This window comes from Mobula birostris, chromosome 23, assembly GCF_030028105.1.
Source record: "Mobula birostris isolate sMobBir1 chromosome 23, sMobBir1.hap1, whole genome shotgun sequence".
Taxonomy (NCBI): Eukaryota; Metazoa; Chordata; class Chondrichthyes; order Myliobatiformes; family Myliobatidae; genus Mobula; species Mobula birostris.
The window spans coordinates 59463395-59490821 of NC_092392.1; the positions used below are offsets into that span (position 1 = coordinate 59463395).

Genomic DNA, 27427 nt, shown 5'->3' on the forward strand with positions numbered 1-27427 from the left:
TGAGATAGCTTTCCGGAGATCATACCTGCACCTCTTGTAGCATTCTTGATCTCCAGACTCTGATCAGGCTCTCAGCAGATTCAGAACTTCATTGTTCATCCAGGACTTTCGTTTGGGGTTATCCTTTTTTAAAAAAAAAGGAACACCTAGGATCTCCTTTCTTAGAGCTGGTTTCCCAGTTTAATCTTGCCTCTTCCAGCAGCATCATGCTTCACATCACCTACAGTCCTGCATTAAATAAATTAACCAGCTGCAAATGGGCCTTTTCAGCATCATTACCATCTAGCAAAAGAAACTGGAGGGTAAATAGAGAGAGAAAAAATGGGGCAAAGGAGGATACAAACTCAAGGTCAGCTTCTAACCTGCTTTCAGCAGACACTTGAACGGGTCTCTTGAACGATTAGACGGGACTCTTGACCTCACAATCTACGTTATGAGATTGCACTTCATTGTTTGACTGCACTGCACTTTTTTTGTAGCTTTTGCACTCTATTCTGCTTTGTTATTGTTTTACCTTTATTCTACCTCAATGCACTGTCTAATGATTTGATCTGTATGCAAACCGGGGAACAAGATGCCACGGATACATAAGGGAGGTAAATTGTACTGGAGTGAGGATTAGGGAGAGCAGAGCAAAAGAAGAGTGCACTTGGATTGTGCAGGTGAATAGAATGAATAAATGAGAGAGTGAGAGACATGGAAAAGGGGTGCTAGGAATATCTGAAGACTTTGCTTAAAGAGACATGGAAGAAATAATGATGGAATGAGATAGGAATGGAGGTATTACTGGCGTCTATTCTCCTAAAACTTCTAATAGAAAAGCAACATGCATGTTGACTATTACTTCTGCTGTACCACCTTGTTCACCCAGCTCCCCAGAGCAACCCTTCCCGGTTTATTTCACCTTCCAGGGTGAAATGGCTTGAGTCTCTGCTGTGGCTCAATGGGTAGAAGACCCATCCTTACGCCTGAATCAGAGTGTGCATTCAGATCCCACATCAAAAATCAAGATCATGATCTAGGCTGGGAGCCCAGTGCCAACAGAGGCAGTGCAACACCATCAATCATGCTGACAAATTCCTGCTGGTACTCTCAGCTGGACAAGAAAGACCCTACTGGAACATACAAGTTCTCCTCAGTGCGCTGGCCAACATTCTTCCTTTAAACAAGAACAAGCAGCACCTGCACAAAGAGACTGCTGTGTTTCTCTACACTGGATATATATATAAAGCTCTTTGAGATAAACCATGGTGAAAAGCACAGGTTGTTAGGAATAATTCAGGTTTTATAGATTGCTTACAAATTTAAATCTACTGAAGACACATCTGCTGGTCGTAGACGGATCTGACACAAAATGTATCGATAACATAACTTTATTTGTTTAATGTCCACATAGAATGAGGAAGGAATAGAAGGAATCATTTTGAGTGGAAGTTGGGGCACACATGGCTCACTTGCTGCTTTGTGGTGGGACCCACTCATGAATCTTCTTGTGAGTAGTTGAATAAGGTACATACTGTCCTGGCGTGCCGCTCATGTTAAACTGATGCGTTTTGAAGATAAATTTCCTTTCAACTGGAGGGTGTGTAGTGGGTGGGTGCTCAGTAAAGCAGTGAATCCAACGATGCCTAAAGTAGCCAGGAACACAGAAAAAAAAAATCAATAATCAAATGCATTCAAAATTCAACAACAGCTCAGCTGTTTTCAGTGCCATCTCCTGTGACCACCATCTAAAGCAATCAACAGCCGTGTTCCACAAATAAGATGCAAAAGACTGAGATGAAAGGCACTGGCCATCAGCAAAGGAAACCTGGAGTACACTCCACCATTTTATGTGCCACCCTTTCCGAAACAGCCGGGAAATCAATCCGGCCTAATCATAAGATTGAAGCCCTTTCAACGTTCCTCCCTTTCCGCACATTGGAGCAGATGTTCTTACTGGATACACAGACATTAATTTCACACGTTCCTGAAAACATCCACAAAGCAGCACCAACACATAAACTGACTCATTCACAAGTCTGCTCTCCTTGTGTGGAGGAAGTAACTCAGCACATTTTGCATCTGTCATCTCTAGAGGACACATTCAATAACTGAGGAAATGGTCATGATATTGCATAGAAATTTGACCAGAATGGGATGCAACCCAAGTGGAAACTCTGGAGCCTCTGGCTACAACTAGGCCAATGAAATGGAGCAGAACACGTGAGGAAGGCCAGCATTCATACCTGCCCAAAGAAGGGTGACCAACCAATCTGCTCTCAGTTGAGCACGAGATGGCGGAAACTTCAAGACAATAATTCAGAACAAAATCAAATCGTTGGCATAATTTTAAAAACACCTGGGATGGAGTATCTACACACACAAATCATTTAAAGTTGTGTGAAGACCATTAAATGCATCTGGATTGCTGAGTGCAAAGTTGTGTCAAATTTTCTAAAAATAGTTGAGCCTCAGTTAGAGTGTTGTACTCATTTATGAAAGCCACAATTTAGGGAGGAAACTAAGATTACAGCAGGTAACAAAATGATCATAGTGGCACCACGTGCAGATGCTCTCCACAGAACAGGACTGATGAAGGGTCTCAGCCTGAACTATCGACTCTTTGCTATAGATGCTGCCTGGCCTGCAGCATTTAGTGGTATCATGAGTTTTGTTTTGTTTTAAAAACAAAGAATTATGATGATCTGGACTGCAATCCGTACAAGGGTGGAGGAAACAGAGTCAATTGTAACATTAGGTCAGGTGGGGGAAGAGATTTCTTCACCCGTGGGTGTTGACCCTCTGGAATTCCTACCCAGCAGGGCAGTGGAAGCTCAGTAGCTGGCAGAGATTTTGAGATTTACAGACTTTGGATCAGAGGTGCTTAGGAACCCATTCTTTACAAATTGACCACAATGAGAGTGAACCAGAGATGCATCACACATCCACAAATCCAAAGAAAACGAAAGCAACTGCATATTACCATTCTGGAGGAATCATGCTTCCATCTACTTCCCAGTAAGTGTTCTTCCCATTCATCTCTTCAGTGTATTCAACCCATCGATGTCGACCTAAGAATTGAAATTATAAACCAATCAGCAAGATACCACATTCACACCAATTAGAACTTAGTACAACTCCTTCAGCCCACAATGTTGTGCTGGCCTTTAACCTACATCATGCTCAATCTAACCCTTCACTCTTTCACAGCCCATAACCATCCAAGTTTCTTACATCTATGTTCCCATCTAATAGTTTCTTAAATGTCCTGAATGTTCCACGCACTTGCCGCTGTGTATAAAAAACACCCAGCACTGACATCTCCCTTACACATTCCTCCACTCACCATAAAAGCATGTCCTCTGGAATTAGCCATTGCCGCCCTGGGAAAAGTTAATAAGATGGATAACTGGACAGGCTGATTAACTTGATTCCCCTTCACAGCATAAAGTGGCTGCTACAGACCTGTGATGCAGGTCATATCACAAAGTAGGCCTCAGAGGTCTTCTGTTAGTCAGGGTCGACCAAGGATATTGTGTCTGACTTACCTACATGACGTGTAAGCCGGGGAAGTACAATATGGAGAGCAAGCCTATGAAGCAGGCTCCCCCTCTCTACGCAGCCAGGAACTGCAGAGACTGGTATAGAAGAGTTGCCAGTCAGCATTAAGCTCAACATTGGGCCGCCTTCAGGACGCCAGCTCTGGATTTTTCCCTCGGAGTTTACTCCAAAAGCCTTCCCCACAAGTGGGTATTGCTGCAAGGCAGTGGAGGTTTGAGATCAGAGTTCTCCTTCTCCTAGATGGGCTGCCAACCATGGCTGACGAGTCCCACCTGCCTGAAGTGACTGGTGCTAAGGCACCACGAAGCCGCCTTTTTCCTCTTCTGTCAGAAGAAACTGTTCTGCCACACTCAGTAACTAAGCCACACATGAAGGCCAGGAGCTGGACTTGATTGTCGGAGACTAGTTGAGACGCACGCCATTGGGAGCATCTAATAGGTAGTGGTAGCCTATCCCCACTACCTCCTCCGGATATGACAACCAAGAGGCCTCATCTCTTCAGAATTCACAATATGTAGACTATGCAGGCAGCAAGTCATAAAACTAAGACACTGATGAGAAGTTGCAAAAGCACCAAAAGATATTGTGGAAAAACAATAACTTTATTTATATAGCACCTTTCATACTATAAGATGCAGGCTCAAGGTGCTTTACATAGATTGTAAAGATAAATCAATATTGTCATAGCAATACAATTCAAAGTTGAAAATCCTAAGACAAACATTATATAGAATAAAATAAAATGTAATTGAATATACCAAATTATAAATGCAATCCATCAACAGGCATTAAGTAATCCTGTAAGTTCACCAAATTTAAAAAGTAGGTTTTTAGAAGTGTTTTGAGATGTTCCACAGTACTAGCCTAATGAAAAGTGGGAGTGGAATTATAATTTGTAGCAAATAACATGGACATTATCAGATTGCCCTCCCATTATAAACACCACCAATTTCCCCTTAAAATCAAGATAGCAGGATAGATGCATAGAAACATAGAAAACTTCTAGCACAATACAGGCCCTTCGGCCCACAACGCTGTGACGAACATGTACATATTTTAGAAATTACCTAGGGTTACCCATAGCCCTCTATTTTTCTGAGTCCCATGTACCTATCCAAAAGTCTCTTAAAAGACCCTATCATATCCGCCTCCACCACCGTTGCCTGCAGCCCATTCCATGCACTCTGCGAAAAAATCTTACCCCTGACATCTCCTCTGTACCTACTTCCAAGTACCTTAAAACTATGCCCTCTCGTACTAGCCATTTCAGCCCTGGGAAAAGCCTCTTACTATCCACACGATCAATGCCTCTCAGCATCTTATACACCTCTATCAGGTCATCTCTCATCCTCCGTCACTCCAAGGAGAAAAGGCCAAGTTCACTCAACCTATTCTCATAAGGCATGCTCCCCAATCCAGGCAACATCCTTGTAAATCTGCTCTGCACCCTTTCCATGGTTTCCACATCCTTCCTGTAGTGTGATGACCAGAACTGAGCACAGTACTCCAAGTGGGGTCTGACAGCTTTGTACAACAGCCTATGACCAAGCAGCCTCTGTCTCACTTCCATACAATAACCATCTTCCCTCAACACTCTCGGCAGATTTGAATCTGGGCAACAAATAATCTGCTCAAGGGGTTCAGCGGATCGAGCAGCGGCTGCAGGGGAGGGGAAATGTTGACGTTTCAGGACGGAGAACCGGATGGGGAAGGGGTGAGATGGGATCCAGAGATGATAGACGGACCAAGGAGGGGCAGGGGATGATGAGCAGATTAAGCCAGGTAAGGGAGGGGAGGAGTGCAGTTAGTAGATAGAGGAAGGTGGATGATAAACACAGGCAGACAAAAGACAACACAATAGAAGGCAACACACATCAAAGTTGCTGGTGAACGCAGCAGGCCAGGCAGCATCTCTAGGAAGAGGTACAGTCGACGTTTCAGGCCGAAACCTTTCGTCAGGACTAACTCAAGGAAGAGTTAGGAAGAGATTTGAAAGTGGGAGGGGGAGGGGGAGATCCAAAATGATAGGAGAAGACAGGAGGGGGAAGGATGGAGCCAAGAGCTGGACAGGTGATTGGCAAAGGGGATATGAGAGGATCATGGGACAGGAGGTCTGGGGAGAAAGACAAGGGGGGGGGGGAACCCAGAGGATGGGCAAGGGGTATATTCAGAGGGACAGAGGGAGAAAAAGGAGAGTGAGAGAAAGAATGTGTGTATAAAAATGAGTAACAGATGGGGTACGAGGGGGAGGTGGGGCCTTAGCGGAAGTTAGAGAAGTCGATGTTCATGCCATCAGGTTGGAGGCTACCCAGACAGAATATAAGGTGTTGTTCCTCCAACCTGAGTGCGGCTTCATCTTTACAATAGAGGAGGCCGTGGATAGACATGTCATAATGGGAACGGGATGTGGAATTAAAATGTGTGGCCACTGGGAGATCCTGCTTTCTCTGGCGGACAGAGCGTAGCTGTTCAGCAAAACAATCTCCCAGTCTGCGTCGGGTCTCACCAATATATAGAAGGCCACATCGGGAGCACCGGACACAGTATATCACCTCAGCCGACTCACAGGTGAAGTGTTGCCTCACCTGGAAGGACTGTCTGGGGCTCTGAATGGTGGTAAGCGAGGAAGTGTAAGGGCATGTGTAGCACTTGTTCCGCTTACAAGGATAAGTGCCAGGAGGGAGATCAGTGGGGAGGGATGCGGGGGACAAATGGACAAGGGAGTCGCGTAGGGAGCGATCCTTGCGGAAAGCGGGGGGGGGGGGGGAAGATGTGCTTAGTGGTGGGATCCTGTTGGAGGTGGTGGAAATTACGGAGTTACGGAAGTTACTTCACTACTGCGAAGCCTCTTCCGGTGATGAATTCCTGTTGTTTACAATAGAAGGCACTTGGAGCAAAATTGCAGGGGTTTAGGTTGGTCTGGTCCTGGGAAGGTAGAGATGGAGACAGACAGGAGGGTGATAAGCAGGAACACAAAGGCCACCAGTGGTGGAAATTGCTAAGTAAGTTGAGAATTGGAACCATAGGTTTATGGTGATTTTAACTTAGATGTCATGCCAAATCTTCGCAAATTTCTTAAGGAAGTTGAGGTGCTGCCGTGCTTTCCTTGTAACTGCAATTACATGCTGGGGCCAGGACAGGCCCTCTGAAAAGGTAATACCGAGGAATTTAAAGTTGCTGACCCTCTCCACTTTTGATCCCCTAATGAGGACTGGCGAAAGGACCTCCGGATTCCTCTTCCTGAAGAATCAGCTCCTTGGTCTTGCTGACATTGAGTGAGAGGTTATTGTTGTGGCACCACTCAGCCAGGTTTTCAATCTCCCTCCGGTACGCCGATCCGTCGCCACCATTGATTAGGTCAATGACAGTGGTGTTGTAGGCAACCTTAAATATGGCATTGGAGATATCCCTAGCCACACAGCCGTAAGTGTAAAGTGAGCAAAGCATGGGGTTAAGCACACAGCCTCGTGGTAGTCCTGTGCTGATGAAGATTGTTGCCAATCCGAACTGACTGCGGCCTGCAAGGGAGGAAATTGAGGATCCAGTTGCAGAATGATGTACTGAGACCAAGGTTTTGGAGCTTATTGGTTGGTTTTGAGGGGATGACAGTATTGAATGCCAAGCTGTAGTTGATAAAGAGCATCCTGATATTTGGATCTTTGCTATCCAGATGTCCCAGGGTTGTTCGAAGGGCCAGTGAAATGGCATCTGCTGTGGACCTGTTGTGCCAGTAGGGAAACTGGAGTGAATCCAAGTCACTTCCCTGCAGGAGCTGATGTGTTTCATCACCAATGTTTCAGAACACTTCATCACTGTGGATGTAAGTGCTACCGGACGATAGTCATAGCGGCAGATTACCACATTCTCCTCAGGCACTAGTCTGATTGAGGCCTGCTGAAGCAGGTGGTACCTCAGACTGCCCAAGTGAGAGGTTAAAGATATTGCTGAGCACACCAGCCAGTGATCAGCACGAGTGTTTAGTATTCAGCCAGATAACCCATTTAGGCCGGATGCTTTCCATGGGAAACTAGAACTAGAGATCCGAGCAACACACACAAAATGCTGGAGGAACTCAGCAGGCCAGACAGCATCTATGGAAAAGAGTACAGTTGATGTTTCAGGCTGAGACCCTTCACCAGGACTGTTCCAGCATCTGCAGATTTTCTCTTGTCTATGATAAAGTAGAGGTTATAGGTTAAGGGTGAAAAGTGAAAAATTTAAGAGGAACAATCACTCATTGTGTGGAACAAGCAGGCTCCAGAAGTTTTGGATGTGGGTCTGATTTCACTCTTTAAGAGACGTTTAGATAAGAACGTGGATGGGAGGGATATGGAGGACTATGGTCCGGGTGTGGGTCGATGAGACCAGGGAGAGGTTTGGATGGGTATGTGGATGGGAAGGTATGGAGGACTATGGTCCGGATGTGGGTCGATGAGACCAAGGAGAGGTTTGGATGAGTACACGGATGGGAGGATATGGAGGACTATGGTCCGGGTGTGGGTCGATGGGAACAGGGAGAGGTTTGGATAGGTACATGGATGGGAGGGGTATGAGGACTATGGTCCGGGTGTGGGTCGATGGGACCAGGGAGAGGTTTGGATAGGTACGTGGATGGGACAGTATGGAGGACTATGGTCTGGGTGTGGGTCGATGGGACCAGGGAGAAGTTTGGATAGTTACGTGGATGGGAGGGGTATGGAGGACTATGATCCGAGGGACTAGGCAGAATAATAATTCAGCACAGACTGATGAGCTAAAAGGCTCAGTGACTATGATTCTATGACATTCAGGGAGGGGTTAGGGCAGAAGGAAACAGGACCACGGGGGAGGGGAAAGCCTGTGGGCAGTCGGTGGATGGAAACAGGAGGGGTAGAGGGGTGAAAATGGGTGATGGGGCTGGAGGGGTGTGTAGGAATGGGGGAGAAAAATGCAAGTCCCAGAGGAGGATTGGAAGGAGATGGGTGGTAAAACACACCCGAGATAAGGATTACCTAAAACTGGAAAATTCAAAGTTGGTGCCATCATCCCTGTTGCAGTGAAAGTGTCAGAGGTCAGGGACAACGCCTGACTTCACACCTCCTCCTCCTCATCCCCGTCCACAGACTTACACAGTTCTTCCAGATGTGACAAAAGTTCATGGATACGATCTGCAAATTCGTCCACTGCATTCAGTGCTTCCAATAGGCCTCCTCTACAACACTGAGCACATAGACCAGGCAACTGATGTGCAGAGCATCGCTGGTCTGTCCACAACGGACATCCCAAGCTCCCAGCTCACTTGCTGCCAACAGAGAGAAGTTGCGAATCAGTCAGTGTCAGTACTGTGTTTTGCATCTTGTCTCCAGAGGAAGACAATCATCCAGCTGTATACAATCAAACTTGAACTTGAGTTTATAGAGTCTTTGAAAGTGTGTCTGCAGGCTCTGCAATCAGTTGAGTTGAGAAGAGTGAAGTTATTCACATTGGTTCAGGAACCTGATGGTTGTAGGATAATAACAGTTCCTAAACCTGGTGCTGTGGGACCTAAAGCCCCTGAACCTCCTGCCAAATGGCAGTAGTGAGAAGAGAGCATGGCCTGGATGGTGGAGATCCTTGACGCTGGACGCTGCTTTCTTGTAGCAGTGCTCCTTGTAGATGTAATCAGTGGTGGGGAGGGTATTTTCTGTGATGGATTGGGCTGTATCCACCACTCTCTGTAGACCTTTCCATTCCTAGGCATTGGTGTTTGTCTTTCCAAAAACGGAGAGCAATTTTCACACACCAATGTCCCACAGACAGCAGCTACATAGTGTGAACTGATTTTCCACAAAATTACACAGTGCCATCTTTTACTGCTGAGGACAGGTGGATCATCCTAAAGCAACACAATTCTCAGTGCAGCAGCCCCTCAGCAAACCAGGTTAACCACAGCCCATACTTAAGTGGAAAATCCTGGAGCAGAACCAGAACCCAAGACATACTTGCACCAAAGAGACCAGAACCTGTTTTAATATCACTGGCATATGTCATGAAATTTATTGTAAAATATAATTTCCCATTGGACCTGCACATAAGGAGTCACTTTATGTACAGGTCCAATGCTGCGGTAGGAAACTTCGTCACATGGTGTGAGCAGAATTATCTGCAGCTTAATGTGAAAAAGACTAAGGAGCTGGTGGTGGACCTGAGGAGAGCCAAATACCTGGGGATACGAATTGACAATAAACTGGACTGGTCAAAGAACACTGAGGCTGTCTACAAGAAGGGTCAGAGCCGTCTCTATTTCCTGAGGAGACTGAGGTCCTTTAACATCTGCCGGACGATGCTGAGGATGTTCTACGAGTCTGTGGTGGCCACTGCTATCATGTTTGCTGTTGTGTGCTGGGGCAGCAGGCTGAGGGTAGCAGACACCAACAGAACCAACAAACTCATTCGTAAGGCCAGTGATGTTGTAGGGGTGGAACTGGACTCTCTCACGGTGGTGTCTGAAAAGAGGATGCTGTCTAAGTTGCATGCCATCTTGGACAATGGCTCCCATCCACTACATAATGGACTGGTTGGGCACAGGAGTACATTCAGCCAGAGACTCATTCCACTGAGATGCAACAAAGGAAGTTCATTGATCAAAGGAAGTCATTCCTGCTTGTGGCCATCAAACTTTCCTCCCTTGGAGGGTCAGACACCCTGAGCCAATAGGCTGGTCCTGGACTTATTTCCTGGCATAATTTACATATTACTATTTAACTATTTATGGTTTTATTACTATTTATTATTTGATGGTGCAACTATAACGAAAACCAATTTCCCCTGGGATCAATAAAGTATGACTATGACTAATCGTTGTAAATAACACAAGTTAGATATCACATCCTTAGCATTTAAGTTCCTCAGGGTCAATATCACAAATGACCTGACTTGATCCAACCAAGCAGAGTCCACTGCCAAGAAGGCCCACCAGCACCTTTACTTCCTGAAAAAACTAGGCTTGTCCCCTAAAACCCTCACTAATTTTTATAGATGCACCGTAGAAAGCATTCTTCTAGGGTGCATCACAACCTGGTATGGAAGTTGTCCGGTCCAAGACCGGAAGAAGCTGCAGAAGATCGTGAACACAGCGCAGCACATCACACAAACCAATCTTCCGTCCTTGGACTCACTTTACACCGCATGCTGTCAGAGCAGTGCTGCCAGGATAATCAAGGACATGACCCACCCAGCCAACACACTGTTCGTCCCTCTTCCCTCCGGAAGAAGGCTCAGGAGCTTGAAGACTCGTACGGCCAGATTTGGGAACAGCTTCTTTTCAACTGTGATAAGACTGCTGAACGGATCCTGACCCGGATCTGGGCCGTATCCTCCAAATATCCGGACCTGCCTCTCGGCTTTTTTGCACTAACTCACTTTACCTTTTATTTTCTATTTATGATTTATAATTTAAAGTTTAACTATTTACGATTTGTACTCCAGGGAGCGCGAAGCGCAGAATCAAATATCGCTGTGATGATTGTACGTTCTAGTATCAATTGTTTGGCAACAATAAAGTATAAAGTATAAGTAGCAAGCAAAAGCAATACTTACCAAAGAAATATCGTTTGTCTTCATAATATTTGTTTCCATACTTGTCTTCCCCAACAAGGTTCCCAGTTTTTAGTTCACTTGTTCTATAAAACCAAATACCAATTGATGGTAATTGTCCTCCATCCCCTCTCCCTCATTCTTCTTATCCCCTCTCCCCACTATTAACCTTCTCTCTTCTCCTCCCGTCCCTACCTTTATCCTCCCCTCTGATTTATCCTCAACTCATCTCCTTCCCCTCCCTCCCCTCATCTCCTCCCTCACTCCCCTCTGATTTACCCTCCCCTCATCTCCTCCCTCTCACTCCTGATTTTCCCTCCCCTCATCTCCTCCCTCTCACTCCCAATTTACCCTGCCCTCATCTCCTCCCCCTCCCTCATCTTCTCCCTCCCCTCATCTCCTCCCTCATCTTCTCCCTCCCCTCATCTCCTCCCTCACTCCCGATTTACCGTCCCCTCATCTCCTCCCTCACTCCCGATTTACCCTCCCCTCATCTCCTCCCTCACTCCCGATTTACCCTCCCCTCATCTCCTCCCTCACTCCCGATTTACCCTCCCCTCATCTCCTTCCTCCCCTCATCTTCTCCCTCCGCTCATCTCCTCCCTCACTCCCGATTTACCCTCCCCTCATCTCCTTCCTCCCCCGATTTATCCTCCCCTCATCTTCTCACTCCCCTCTGATTTACCCTCCCCTCATCTCCTCCCTCTCCTTCCCCTCTGCTTTCACTCTGCCCTCTTACCTTTACGCTCCGTCCCTCCCCCCTTCCTTTCCCCAGGGTGACCTCTTCGTTCCCTGACGGTCACCTCCCCTCGCCGACCTGAACATAAAAACTTTGTTCCTATCTACTCCGAAATGACCCCATTAACTTCTCCAACCTTAGAAGATGAAACAAAGCACCACGAATACCGCCGTGACTCCAAAACTGAGTCCATCCCCTTCTGAACACAGCAAGAACATCCGCCATCTTGGCCGGCTGAACGACCCGCCCCACAGCGCCGACCCGCGGCCGGCTGACCCTCTCAGCCCACAGCGCCGACCTGCGGCCGGCTGAACGACCCGCCCCACAGCGCCGACCCGCGGCCGGCTGAACGACCCGCCCCACAGCGCCGACCCGCGGCCGGCTGAACGACCCGCCCCACAGCGCCGACCCGCGGCCGGCTGACCCTCTCAGCCCACAGCGCCGACCTGCGGCCGGCTGAACGACCCGCCCCACGGCGCCGACCCGCGGCCGGCTAACCGCCTCACCACTTCGTCCCTCAGCGCGACCCGCGGCCGGCGGAACGATTCGCCCCACAGCGCCGACCCGCGCCGGCTGAACGACCCGTCCCACAGCGCCGACCCGCGGCCGGCTGACCCTCTCAACCCACAGTGCCGACCCGCGGCCGGCTGAACGACCCGCCCTACGGCGCCGACTCGCGGCCGGCTGAACGACCCGCCCCACAGCGCCGACCCGCGCCGGCTGAACGACCCGTTGCACAGCGCCGACCCGCGGCCGGCTGACCCTCTCAGCCCACAGCGCCGACCCGCGGCCGGCTGAACGACCCGTCGCACAGCGCCGACCCGCGGCCGGCTGAACGATTCACCCCGCAGCGCCGACCCGCGGCCGGCTGAACGACCCGCCCCACAGCGCCGACCCGCGGCCGGCTGAACGACCCGTCCCATAGCTCCGACCCGCGGCCGGCTGAACGATTCACCCCGCAGCCGCCGACTGTGCCAGCTGCCCAGTTCGCTCCACGGTACCGACTCGCCTCCTGATGAAGGGTCTCAGCCCAACACGTCGATTTTCTGTGGATGCCGCCAGACGCAGCATTTTGTGGGTGTGTTGCGGCTGACTTTACCCCGTTCATAACTCTCCTGCAGGTGAAAATACTCCAGCATCTCTTTGGTTCTTATATATTTGAATCAGGTCTTTTAAGCATCCAAGGAATACAGCTCCAAGCTTCTCGCTGCCTCAGTAAAGCAACCTGGATAATCAGAGATTCCACCCACTCTGGAATTCTCTCTTCTCCCCTCTCCCATTAGGTACAAAAGCCCGAAACCATGTGCCGCCAGGTTTAAGGATAGCATCTATCCCGCTGTTATCAGATTCTTGAGTCCTGACCTTACAATCTAATTCGCTATGATCTTGCACTTTATTCTTTACCCACACTACTTTCTAAATATTTGTTACACTTTATTATCATGTTACCTTGTGTAATGATTAGAATGAGAACCAGGGTTATTATTACTGACAAGTGTCAGATACAGATTCAGATTCATTTATTTTTCTCTTGTAGATCTCTTGTGCAAAGTCATTATCGTGGGTTCAGTGGGCAGGGACTGAAGACACTACCAGTTAGTAGGTTAACTGTCTACAGGATAAGACAGACAAGAACATTCAGTGAACCTGCAAGCTACACTCATTTATAAACACTTATCTAAACTCAGCACCCAAAGTAGCAGGATAAGACAGACACTAAGCAATAGACCCAGTGACAAGTACTTATCTAAAGTGTGCACCCTTGCCCTCTTTACTGCAGCACACCTCTGGTGTCTACTGTCTCTATGGCACCCTCAACTGCCTGGTCCATAACGACCGAAAGAGTGAAAAGGTTACTGTGTGCTATATTTAAGCCCTACAGCACTGTGACATCAGCAGTTAAACAGCAGGTAGTGGAGGGTCGGCAATACTCCTGACACAGGCCAGTCCCTGCCTCCCATGGAGAAGCTGTGTTGATGCCATTGCCCTGGCACATCACCACATAGAAGATTATACTGATGACAACAGACTGGTAGAACATGCGGAGGAGAGGCTGCGTACTCCAAAGGACCTCAGCTGAAATTTGCCAGAGTATTTGGTGAGGTACCAAATCAGCTCAAACTCCTAATGAAGTGCACTGGTGTGCATTCTTCATGATATGTTGTGCCTACAGATCCTCTGTAGACAGAATGCAAGATGAGCTTTTCATCGCACCTTGGTAAAGGTGACACTAATAACCAACTCCAATTCCAATACCAAAACTGTCTAGTCTCTCCTTCTTGGACGACCCCCTCATCTCAGGAATTAACATGGTGAGGCTCCTTTAACCAAAACCCTGTACAATTGTTACAAAATCTCCCTATTGTTAAATTCCAACCCCTTCACAATAAAGGCATCCTGCCTTGTTAATGACTTGTTGAACTCCCTGCTAATTTACTGCAATTCATGCCTTGGAACACCTTGATCCCATTGAATTTCATTCACACAATCTCTCTCCATTTAGATAATAATATGCCTTTTGATTCCTCTTAGCAAAGTACATGACCTCACACTCCCCCATATCTTATAATTCAATCTATATATATTCCTTTCCACAATCACAATGTCCTTGTCACAACACACCTACTTGTCATCTGTAAACTTGGAAACTTTATATTTCATTCCCTCCTCCAGATGATTAAATAATAAACAACTGTGGGCCAAGAACCGATCCCTGGGCTACTTCACTAGTTATTCCCTGCAGCCTGAAAAGGACCTACTTATTCCATAAAGTCTGTTTTCCATATGATCATCAGTCTTCAATCCATACTTCCTCCAATACAGTACCTCAAGATCATCAGTCATTTATAGATAGATACTTCACTGATCACAAAGGGAATTAAAATGTCACAGTAGCATTACGAGTGCACAGATGTACAAGTGTACAAAACTTAGAAGAGAAGTAGAAAGAATAAAAAATAAGTTACCTCCAACAGTCTAACAGGAGGGGGTCATCACTTCCCCGTCTACAGCTTGACTCATTATAGAGCCAAAAGGCCGAGGGTAAGAATGACCTCCTATAGCACTCTTTGGAGCAGCACAGTTGTCTTAGTCTATTACTGAAAGTGCTCCTCTGTTAGCCAAGGTGGCATGCAGATGGTGAGAAACATTGTCCAGAATTGCCAGGATTTTCCATAGGGTCTTTGTTCTACCACAACCTCCAGTGTGTCCAGTTTGACTCCTATAACAGAGCCAGCCTTTCTAAACAGTTTATTGAGCCCGTTGGCATCACCCATGTTGATGCCATTGCCCCAGCACATCACCTCATAGAAGATTGTACTGGCAACAACAGACTGGTAGAACATGTAAAGGAGAGGCCAGCATACTCCAAAGGGCCTCGGTCTCCTCAGGAAGTAGAGATGACTCTGGTACTTCTTGTACACAGCCTCTGTTTTGTGCTTCACTCAAGTCTGTCATCCAGGTGCACCCCCAGGTACTTGTAGGTCCTCACCATCAATAGTAACAGGAAGCAATGGAGGCTTAGTCTTCCTAAAGTTCATCACCATCTCCTTTGTCTTACCAATGTTGAACTTGCTGCATTTGACAAAGTCCTCCACCAGGGCCCTGTATACATCCTCCTGTCCTACTTTTATATACCCAACTGGAATGATGACGTCAACTGGAATGTCTTTTGTGCTGAGAATGTCTCCAAGTTCACAAAAGGGTTCACGAACTTCATCTGGAAGTGCATCGAGGATGTTGTCCCCCAAAAATTGGTCAGAGTCTACCCAAACCAGAAACCCTGGATCAACAGTTTCGCACGAGCAGCACTTATCGCGTGAGCCAGAGCTGATGTTGCCAGTAACCAACAGGAACTCAAGAAATGCAGCTGCGATCTGCGCAAAGTCATCAAGGCAGCAAAACGACAATACAGGGACAAGATCCTGACACAACTCTCCACCAACAACACATGCAGCTTATAGCAAGGTCTGTATAAAATCACAGACTTCAAAGCTAAATGCAGTGGTGCTGCCTCTCAGACGAACTAAATCTTTTCTACTCTCGGTTCGATGTTGCCAACACTGGGCCGCTGAAGCGACCTGCACCCTGGTCATCTCTGAGGCTGAGGTACGCAGGTGTTTCCAACGAGCGGACAGTCGTAAGGCTCAGGACCGGACGGCATCCCAGGGCGGGGACTCAGAGTGTGCGTGGCACAACTGGCAGATGTGTTTACAGACATTTTCAATCTCTCCCTCTCCCAGTGTAGAGTGCCCTCCTGCTTCAAAACATCCACCATTGTCCCTGTACCAAAAAAGACCAAGGTAACATGTCTGAACGACTGGTGTCCTGTCACACTCATCTCAATAATAAGCACATGCTTTGAGGGGCCAGTCAAGGACCACATCTGCAGCATGTTACCACCCACACTGGACCCCCAACAATTCACCTACCGACACAACCGACAGATGACACAATAGCCACAGCTCTACACACCATCCTTACACATGTGGAGAAGAAGGATGCTTATGTGAGAGTGCAGTTCTTTGACTACAGTTCAGCATTCAACACCATAATTCCCTCCAGGCTTGACAAGAAGCTCAGAGACTTCAATCTTCACCCTGCCTTGTGTAGCTGGATCCTGGACTTCCTGTCAGATTGCTGGCAGGTGGTAAGAGTGGGCTCCCTCACCTCCAACCCTCTGACTCTCAACACAGGAGCCCCTCAGGGCTGTGTACTGAGTCCCCTCCTTTACTCCCTGTATACCCATGACTGTGTCACCACCCACAGCTCCAATCTGCTAATTAAACTTGCAGATGATACTACATCGATTGGCCTTATCTCAAATAATGGCAAGGCAGCCTACTGAGAAGTCATCACCCTGACACAGTGGTGTAAAGAAAACAACCTCTCCCTCAATGTCACAAAAACAAAGGAGCTGGTTGTGGATTACAGGAGGAATGGAGACAGGCTAACCCCTATTGACATCAATTGATCTGGGGTTGAGAGGGTAAACATTTTCAGGTTCCTCAGCATACACATCACCGAGGATCTCACGTGGTCTGTACACACCAGCTGTGTGGTGAAAAAGGCACAACAGCACCTCTTTCACCTCAGACGGTTGAAGAAGTTCGGCACGAGTTCCCAGATCCTCAGGACTTTCTATGGGGACACAATTGAGAGCATCCTGACTGGCTGCATCACTGCCTGGTACAGGAATTGTACTTCCCACTATTCAGATCACTTAAACCGACAGGTGTAACTGGGGACCCAAGTCACCCCAATCATAAACTGTTCCAGCTGTACCATCTGGGAAATGATACCACAGCATAAAAGCCAGGACCAACAGGCTCCGGGACAGCTCCTTCCACCAGGCCATCAGACTGATTAACTCACGCTGACACAATTGTATTTCTATGCTATAATAACTGTCCTGTTGTATATCTTACTGTACATACTATTTATTACAAATTACTATAAATTGTACATTGCACATTCAGATGGAGACATAACAAAGATTTTTACTCCTCATATATGTGAAGGATGTAAGAAATAAAGTGAAATCAATTCAACTATTGCTGAGTCATCAGAGAATTTCTGCAGATGACATGACAGTGTTTTATCTAAAGTCTGAGGTGTACAGGGTTAACAGGGAGGGAGCCAATACAATCCCCTGTGGGGCCCCAGTGCTGTTTATAGCCCTGTCAGACACACTGCTCTGAAGCTGCACAAACTGTGGTCTGCCAGTCAGGTTGTCCATTATCCAGGATACAATGGAAGTGCCAGCCTGCACTGGACAGAACTTCTCCCCCAGTAATGAGGCCTGTATGATTTTGAAGGCACTTGATAAATCAAAAAACATGATCCTCTCAGTGCTGCCCTGCTTATCCAAATGGGAGTAGACTCTGTTCAGCAGGTAGATGACAACATCGTCAACTCCAATGTACTCCTGGTAGGGAAACTGCAGGGAATTGAGGGCTGATCTGACCAGGGGTCGGAGGTGAGCCAGGACCAGCCTCTCTAGGGTCTTCATGACGTGTGAGGTCAGGGCTACTGGATGGTAGTCACTCAAGACTTTTGGTTGGCCCTTCTTGGGTACTGGGTCTACACATGATGGTTTCCTCATAGCTGGGCCCGTTTCCAGGCTGAAAATCAGATTGAAAATGGCCGTTCAGCACGCTCCTTCAGGACCTCAGGGTCTGCACCGTCTGGTGGAAGGTGGGGGTTGCGGGAAGCGAAGATGGGGATGATAGCAGTTGGTATGTGGAGGTGTGGATGGTATGTGCAGGGCAAGGTGGAGATATAGACAGTGGTAGTCTGTTGTTCATCCACCTGTTGAATTGGTGGGGGGGGGGGGGGGAAATTGGTGCTGAGGGAGCATTGGGTGCCTCTGCACCTGGACTGGTGTACTGAGGGGGGGTAATTGTCAGACCTGTTTAACTCATTTGCCCATTCAGAACTGCATTCTGAGGCTCTACAATACAGCTAGGCTGATTGAAGCCAGTGATGTTCTTCATGCCTCTCCACACCTCCCGTGTGCTACTCTGCCCCAGCTCCCTCCCGTATTCCTCTTTACATCGCAACTTGTCAAATGCCTTTTAGAAATCTACAGGTTTCCCTCCGTCAACCCCGTCAGCTATATCCTCAAACAATTCCAGTAAATCAGTCAAGCAATAAAACCACGTTTGATTATAGTCAACTTTCCTAAATGATTAGTTATTTCATCGATTATTGATTCTAACATTTTGCCAACTAGCCAGAAGTCTTCTGCTTTCCTCTTTGAACAAGAGGTTGTTTTTCACCTTCTGGTACCATCCCAAACTATAGTAATTTCTGAAAACTTCCACCCAGTGGGTCCACTATCTCTGCGGCCATTTCCTTCAATGCCAGTGGTGTGTTTCCTTTAATGCAGTAATCCGGGGTGCAGACAATTGGGTCCTGGCAATTCCTCCACCTTTAGCCTTCTGAGTTTCTCTAATACTTTATCCATGTGATCGAGATTCTAAAAGGATGTCTTTTTTTTAACTGAGGTTGTACTCTCAAATCGTGGACTCTCCTACTAATGGAAATATCCTCTCCGTGTCCACTCTATCCACTCCTTTCAATATTCATTAGATTTTCATGAGATCCTCCCTCATCCTTCTGAACTCCATCGAGTACGGACACCGACACACTCCTCAGACGTTAATCCTTTCATTTCCTGGATCATTTTTGTGAGCCTACTGTCTCCAGGGCCAGCACATCTTAGATGCGGGGCCTTACAATATTCCAAATACAGTCTGATCAATGCCTTATAAACCATCAGTAGTACATCCTTGCTTTTCCATTCTAACTCTTTCAAAATGAATGCTAACTTTGCATTTGCCTTCCTTACTACCGATGCAACCTGCAAGTTAATCTTGAGGGAATCCTGAATTAGGGCTCTCAAGTCTGTTTGCACCTCTGATTTCTGAATTCTCTCACCATTTAGAAAATAATCTACACCTTTATTCTTCCTACCAAAGTGCATGGCCCCACACTACCCCATTCTGTCTTTCTCCCAACCTGAGCAAATTCTCCTGCAGACTCCTCTGTCCTCAGCGCGACCTGTCCCTCCACCTATCTTTCTATCACTTGCTACAAAGCCATCAGTTCCCTCATCCTGATTAGAGCTGCTCAGCTTACCAACGTGTATCAAGAAAGAATGAAAATGCATGGACTTCCAGGCATTGAATTTGGACAGAGCAAAGTCACTTGCTCACCACCACCCCCCCAATGACCTTGCAAACTTCTCTGCTGGGACTGACATCTACATGTGGAGAGCTGTCCAAGACATTGGGCAGGCAACAGTCTGGCATTGTTACATCTTACAGACCATGTGGCTCATTCTCCTTCACATTGCCCTATGTGCCCTGGACCATCAGTAACACTCACCCTTCAAAAGTGGCTTGTACTGTGGTGAACAGATGTGAGGGAATTGTCACTGTAGTACTCAACATTAATGTCAGAGCTTATGAAGTCTCATGGCATCAGGTCAAACATGAGCAAGGAAACATCCAGATTACCTGATAGATAGATTGATATTTATCACAGAAAGATGGGGTCGTAGAAAGAGCTTTAGGCATATTGGCCTACTTCAATCAAAGTATGAGTACAGGAGATGGCATGTTATGTTGAAGTTGTATAAGACATTAGTGAGGACTAATTTGGAGTATTGTGTGTAGTTCTGAGCATAACATGCCACAGGAAAGATATCAATAAGATTGAAAGAATACTGAGAAACTTTACAAGGATGTTACCAGGACTTGAGGACCTGAGTTATAGGAAAAGGCTGAGTAAGTTCAAACTTTATTCACTGGAGGATAGGAGAATAAGGGGAGATTTGATAATTATACAAACATTATAAGGGATATAGATAGGATGAATGCAAGCAGTCTTTTCTCACTGAGGTCAGGTGAGACTAAAACTGAAGATCACAGGTTGAGGGTGAAAGGTGAAATGTTTAAGGGGAACGTGGAGGGAAACGTCTTCACTCAGAAGGTGGATAGAGTGTGGAATGAGCTGTCGCTGGAAGTGGTGAACGTGGGCTTGGTTTCAACATTTAAAAGCTGTTTGTTGATAAGTACATGGATAGGAGGGCTACGGTGCAAGAGCGGGTCGATGAGCCAAAGGATCTGTTTCTGTGCTGCTGTTCTCTGTGATGCTATCACCTCTCAGTGTCCTCCCTCAGCTGACCTATCAGTGCCCCTCCATGCTGAACAGCTCTGAGGAAGCACTAAAGGTAGTAAGGGTGTGAATTGACTCTGGGTTGGGTCTTCAGTAATCTTCACTGAGGGAGCTGACAGAGTCCTGAACGACGGCATTGTGGACCAACACGAGGGATAAACCTACATGACCTCATCGTCACCAATCTACTTGTAGGTTGATGCATCTGCCTAGTAAATAAGACCATAGATATTGCAGACTTAATATCTTTTAGTTGGTACTTGACGTTTTACTTTTTGTTGGTCAGGTGGTAGCAAAGCTGGACTGACTAACAAGAAGTCAACCATTATACACCAACTTCCCTGGAGCACGGGAGAATAAGGGGATGAAGGGTCTCGACCCAAATGTTGATTCTTCATTCCTCTCCATTGATGCTGCCAGACTTGCTGAGTTCCTCTGGGATTTTGTGTGTGTTACACTGGATTTCCAGCATCTGTGGAATTTCGTGTGTTCATTATGTTTTAGAGGTGTGCAAAATTATGAGGGGTATACGGTAGGTGAAAGCATGCAGGCTTTTTCCTTGAGGTTGAGTGAGACTAGAACTAAAGGTCATAGGTTTTGGGTGAAAATGAAATATTTACGGAGAGTCTGAGTGGGGAATTTCTTCACTCAGAGAGTGGTACGAGTGTGAAATGCTGAGCAGTAGCAGTGGTGGATTCAGGTTTGATTGCAACATTTAAGGAGAGTTTGGATATGTAGATGGATGGGAGGGGTTGAGTGATAAGGTCCAGGTACAGATAGGTGGGACAGGCCAGTCTAGTTGGGTTGAAGAGCCTGTTTCTATACTGAAGTACTTTATGACTGGATAGATTGTTGTGTGATGGAATCAGTGGTACTCTCTTCAAGGGCAGAGTCACATTGGAGAGAACTTCAGTGATCCTTCAGCAGATGTTGACTACATCTAACCCTTCTAAATTCACGTCCAAGTTTGGTGCTCCTCTGGTGTGAAGCCTTAGGAGCTTAGGCCCTTCATTCATCCTAAATGGCAGCAAAGTCCTTACCCCCACGTTGTGTCTACATCACACAGAAATGTTTCCCTTAGACCTCTACCGGATCATTTTCAGCTTTGCTCTGGCCTTCAGTTGTCAATCACTGAGGATTCCTGTACAATCCGGAAATTGGTGATCATAATGCAACAGCTTCCCCCTACTACAGTGTATGAGGTGGTTAAGGAAATGGATGAAATGAAGAAATTTCATTTGTACAAATTAATTTTCTGGCTGTAGGCATCACTGCACTCTCATTGCCTAAGGCATGGCGCAGTTTCAAAACTGCCATAGTTGAGCAGGAGTTTCACACGAAGCTGCGGAGGAAGGAATCCCTGGATTTGGATTGATCAGGATGACAGACCCAGCCCATTAGGGATCAGCAGTCACAGGCCTGTAAGATAACGCTAGGAAAACTTTGGCAGCTCTGATGAAGCAGTAATTGTGAATCTTGGATGTTGCTGATCACATGTACTGCTTTGTACTGGATGGAAGAGGATTTTACTCTAATGATGCTGTTGAGTAGAATATTGATATTTCCTGTTACTTAAACGGCAGGTAACGCCAGTGCCACATTTAAACGGCAGGTAACGCCAGTGCCACATTTAAATGGCAGGTAACGCCACTGCCACATTTTGAGCCTGAGGTCTATTAGCAGAGAAACAGGGCAATCAACCCACGTCCCTGCGGACCATTTATACTGAACTTACTAACATATTTTATTCTCCCCCTCAGTAACAGGCCACTGTGAATTGCTTCTAACTTACCAATCCACATGGGATGGTGGGAGGAAACCAGAGCATCCCGAGGAACCCCACATAATTACAGTGAGAATGTGGAAACTTCACACAGATCGAGGCTGGGTCATTGGCACTTTGAGACAGCAACTTTACTGGCTGCACTACTGAATCAAGTTCTTCAAGCTTGCAAAGGACATCTCTCTAACAGTACAGTATAGGACGATACAGACACATCAGGAGCTGAAGGCAGCAGGAATTTAGGGTCAGGCTTCTGTAAATTGATCGCAGTCTGAGAGGAGGGTACATTGTGAACACCAAGGACTGTACACTGTAATAAAAGTGCCCGTGAATCTCTGCTTCGCTTGGAAACTGTTTAGGTTCCAGGAATGTGGCTGGGGAAAGAGATTAAAAGGACAGGTGCTGCGTCTCATTGATATCACTCTACAGTTGAGAACTGTTTCATTATTTGGAGAATTACAAAGGTAAACACAATGGACACAGAAGAACAGTAGCACCTCCACTTTACCACTTCAGCCCTGAGGCTTTGCCACTTAGTTGGAAGTTCCAGTGAGAATAAACTACTCAGGCTTGCAGCTGCCCTACCTGCCAGACTTGTTTCATCAGCAACAGATCTCCCACACAGCATCTCCAAGCTGATTAGAGGGGCATGCATTTCTGACCAGAAGCAATAAGCCTTACCGACCAAAAGTCTTCAACAGCCAGTGTACATTGTCACACTGTCAAAATTTAATTTAAATATTTGTTTATAAATGTTTAATGTGAACAATCATAAACATATTTTTTACAATTATAATGCAGGGAACCAATTCATGTTTATGTTCATTGATCAAAAACTGAACTACTCTAATGGGCCACTCACTCTTCGTCGCTGAAATAAATGATATAATTGAACCTACTGCCAGCTCTAGTCCGCTGAAGGCTCAATGGGCAGTTTTACCAGCAATCAAAACATCAGCAGAGAGGACTTCTCAAAAAATTGGACTTTTGCACTTATCCATGCTAATACAAGAGTTCAGAACTTTGTAGTAGTAAATTCTAACAACTTCAAGTGAGAGAACAGGAATTTCTCACAAAAATCTAGTTGGTCTCATCTATCAAGTGGTGCTGAAATGAAACCCCTGAGGCATGTGAACCATGGCTTGTGTTCCATAAATGTTTTCCTTAAATCTGCTTCTTGAAATTTTTTGCTACACTCTGATTCTACTTAACTACATTAATGATGCAGCTGTTAAGGAGATTCATTAGCGGGACAGGTGATCCTATTGAACACATTTAATTCCTGGGATAAATATGAAAGACACTGCAAATGCTGGAAATCCAGAGCAACAAACATAAAATGCTGGAGGAACTCAGCAGTTAGGCAACATCAATGGACAAGAACAAGCAGTCAACGTTTCAGATCAAGGCACCATCAGGACTGGAAAGGTCTAAAACATTGAGTTTATTCCTCTCCAGTGATGCTGCCTAACAGCTGATTTCCTCCAGCATTTTGCATGTGTTGCTCTCAATTCGAAGGATGTTACTGCAGCTGAGGAATTGTGGATAAGGAATTTTAATTTCAGAATAAAGAATTAGCTATCTCTGACTGAGAATTTCCTCCAAAGGTTGAGTGTATTTGGAATTCTGTATCCCAGAGATTTATAGCTGCTCAGTCAACAAGTATAATTAAGTTAGACTGTTATTTGTGGATACTGAAGTAATGCAGGGATGGGGTAGCAAAACTTTAAGCGGACCACTGTTTAATGGAATGATAAAGGGGATGTCAGCCCAAGCAATGCTGTGAGCTTTACCAGGGCAGAAGAAATGCTCCTTTACATTGCTAAGCCCAGTGAAATTACAAAAACTACCATCCCTTTTCTAGATATTTGACATGCTCAGGGCACACAGAACTGTAGTTCAAACTTAGTTTCCCCTATCTGCGGTATTTTGCTTTTTGTACAATAGCTACTGGTTTCCTTAAGAAAATCACTAACAAAATACAGAAACGCCAGCTTTAGTTCACTATGTTTTTATCATACACAAATACACACAATTCATGTTTGTTTTGCTGCCGTTTAATACTCAGAATCTTATTGCCATCATCCTAACATGTAGCTATATACAAACAAGTAAAACATCACAGATTTTTTCCCCTAATAAAATCAGTTACAATTTGTTTAAAAAAATACAGCCAAAATAGAATTTACACTTGTAGTCTGATTTCAAGAGATTTACAGGAGCATTTATACAAAAAGCACACTGGAGGAAATATCGGAGGGCGTTTACTGACAGTATAGACACAGAGCTATCACTAGTGTATACTATACAGATATGGAATGCAAAGCACTTCAAACCAGAGAACACACTATCTATTAGCTACAACTTATTTTATGTATAATATATTGTAAGCGACTCTAATGTACACATGGATTCAGCCAGCCACAACTCCATGTCCTGGAACATGGGAAAATGAAACCAATTCTTGATTGTCGTGGCAACAACTAATGATTAGATGCTACATTTCCTGATATGGAAATGTATCAGGAAATACAAGTAATGAATGGGTCGGCCTTTCAGAGTCAGGATTATCACTGACATATGATATGAAATTTGTTCTTTTGCGGCAGCTGTCAGTTAGTGTAGACAAATCAAATGGTGCTATTTTACATCACCAATGTTTGCTCCAGGGGGTTGTTAATCCTTTATCAACATGAACATATTTTCATTAGTTATAGAATCTAGCATTTACATTAACTTAAATGTTCTGCTTTGTGGTCTGTGAATGTGCCCTGCAAGGAATAGAAAAATTTTTAGAAACATACAAGAGCCTTGATTGTGAATGCACAGGGTGGGAAGAAGGAAATGGGCTTAAAGAATCAGACACAAAAATGATTTTTAAATTATATATTTTGTTTTTATACAAAATAGTCAACTTAAGTTATCCTGCAAAAGCTGGTGAGAAAGCTAGCAAGTCAGATGTTTCACTTGATACCGTTTTGTTTCCACCCCACCTGGCTTCAGCAAACCAAAAAAAAAAAATATTCTTACCCTACCTTCAAATAAAAATAAACACAGATTCGGACTTAATGGAAATCTGCAGCAGATTATGACTGCTGAATGAAAAAGGCTTCCTTCAAAGGAAGGCAAGTAATTAGTGAAAGAAACCTAACAAAATAACAGGCGATGTAATCTCTAGTTTCTCAATGCTAGCATTTCTTTCAGCTCCAAGTGTTTGACAGGACATTTTATAAAATTCTAAAGTTGAATATTGTAAACCACAATTCGTACAGAAAACATGTATTTGCAAATGACATTCCATAAAACGTTCTGATGCAGGCAATATTTCCACTGTAGTGCAGCAGAAAACATTGGCGCAACACAAAAACTGGCTAAACCTGTAACTGTACAGACTAAATACCTAGCAACGATTTTCATTTTATTGAACATAAAGTTGAAGTCAATTACTATGCTTCAGGAGATTTTAGCACAAATAAAGTTGTGTCTAGCCCATGGCTTCTGGGCCCATCGCCCAAGTCATTCTTTTCCAGCAATTTTAAATGTGAAAATAGCAAATTTTATTCAAATTTTTGCCACTGATATCCCTTGAAGTAGGAACATTAGTTTCTCTCTCTCTGTGCCTGCTAAATTTTCAATTCTACCGTGCTTTGATGGACTGTAAGCAGGGTAATGGCTGAAAATCAAAATTCAGGTGTGGGCTGAAGGACTGGTGGCAGGGAAAGAAATTGGGACAATTGAGAATAACATTTTCCATTGGTGTTTTCTTGACAGCTATCAAAGTGCTACAATAAGATAGTTTTACAGCTGCTTTTTATAAAACATCCAATTTGAGTTATTTACTTTTCTTTTAATAATTCTGCGTGTGACTTTGAAATAGATGTGAGACTGCTTCCTTAGGATATATACCAATTGGGCCACATTGTCAGTCCATTGAAAATCAGGTGTGCTTCAATGTAACTTTACAATGGACAGGACCACTAAATCTAACATAAGCTTTGCATGGTAACACAGCAAATTAATTTGTCTTGTCTCATATTCTTTACGTTCTTATTTACCAAAAAAGGATACAGATGTGATACCAATAAAATTAAGCTACCAGATACAATGACACATTCATTCGATAAAGACAATTTGCCAGCTATTCACATAGTTGCCCAATACTTGCCCAATAAGGTGTCTGGATCTACATCTAAACGTTATGCTATATACTGGAACAGTCTCAGACATGCAACATTGGTGCTTTATCAATATGTTATCGAGACATTAAACAAGCCCATTGTTCTCAAATGACTGTTTAGTCAAATACAGTCCTATAAAAATTAAAAAAAAAATTGGGGTAAACAAATATATGATCATGGCGTTTTCAACCCAAGCTGTACACGCATTCTGCAAACTGCAGAAACTAACAATTTTAAAAAAGGAAGGGCTCATTCATGGTCACTTTTTTTTATTACAACTGCTATCAAGCACAATTCATCAATGAAAAATATTCACAGTCTAGTCTCCATGAATTGTTTCTTTCATTCTTTGTTAAAGACTACCCCGTGATTTTTTTTACATGAACAACCTGCAATTGTCCTTCATTGTGGAAGTGAAGGCGAAGAAGCTTTCAACAGGTTGCTACAATTGTTCATAGGTGTTAAATCACACTGCAGACCCTGTGATTTGGCTGTTGTACTCTGCAGTTTCCATTCGCAATATGTAAGGTATTATACTGTCAATTTGCACATTTCCTATTAGTCCAGCAAAGAAGAGTTCTTCTGTGATGGCGGAACTCATGAGTCGGAGAGCAGGCAATCTAAGCAGCAACCGTGATAGCCTGAAACGAATTATAAATTTATGTTAGAACCTTATCCCTGCTGTTTAAAGCAATTCATGCTTGCATCACATAAACTAATAAAATTTGCTTTGGTAAAATTACAAAAGTTATTAATTTTAATTTTCACTTTGAAATGAAATGGTTCAAATGTTACAAGATTCTGGCACATATACAGAAATTTTCACAAGGATTACTTTCTTGATAGATAATTGATGGTTGTAAACAAATGCTGCTGACAACTGGGACATAGCCTAGAGCAGTCTGTAATTCCCAAAACCGGCTCATTAGACACCCCAAAACCCAAATG

The 27427-nt window shown here is 45.1% G+C and overlaps 2 protein-coding genes across 16 annotated transcripts in view; both read right to left on the minus strand.

Moving 5' to 3' along the window:
* Positions 1–1357: 1357 nt before the first annotated feature.
* On the minus strand, positions 1358–12096 carry ndufa12 (NADH:ubiquinone oxidoreductase subunit A12). The gene is made up of 4 exons (XM_072241276.1): positions 11973–12096; positions 11101–11183; positions 2966–3053; positions 1358–1628 (listed from the first exon to the last, which is right to left on the minus strand). Exons 1-4 carry the CDS (start codon positions 12059–12061, stop codon positions 1451–1453), a joined length of 438 nt encoding a protein of 145 aa, XP_072097377.1. The 5' UTR covers positions 12062–12096; the 3' UTR covers positions 1358–1450.
* A 12246-nt stretch (positions 12097–24342) lies between these two features.
* The window catches only part of nr2c1 (nuclear receptor subfamily 2, group C, member 1), a 126375-nt gene continuing 123290 nt past the window's right edge, over positions 24343–27427 (minus strand). For all 15 annotated transcript variants that reach the window (XM_072241478.1, XM_072241476.1, XM_072241473.1 and 12 more), the window contains one exon: positions 24343–27120. In XM_072241478.1, the coding sequence (XP_072097579.1) occupies positions 26946–27120 (175 nt within the window). In that variant the 3' untranslated portion in view covers positions 24343–26945. The remainder of the gene's footprint in view (positions 27121–27427) is intronic.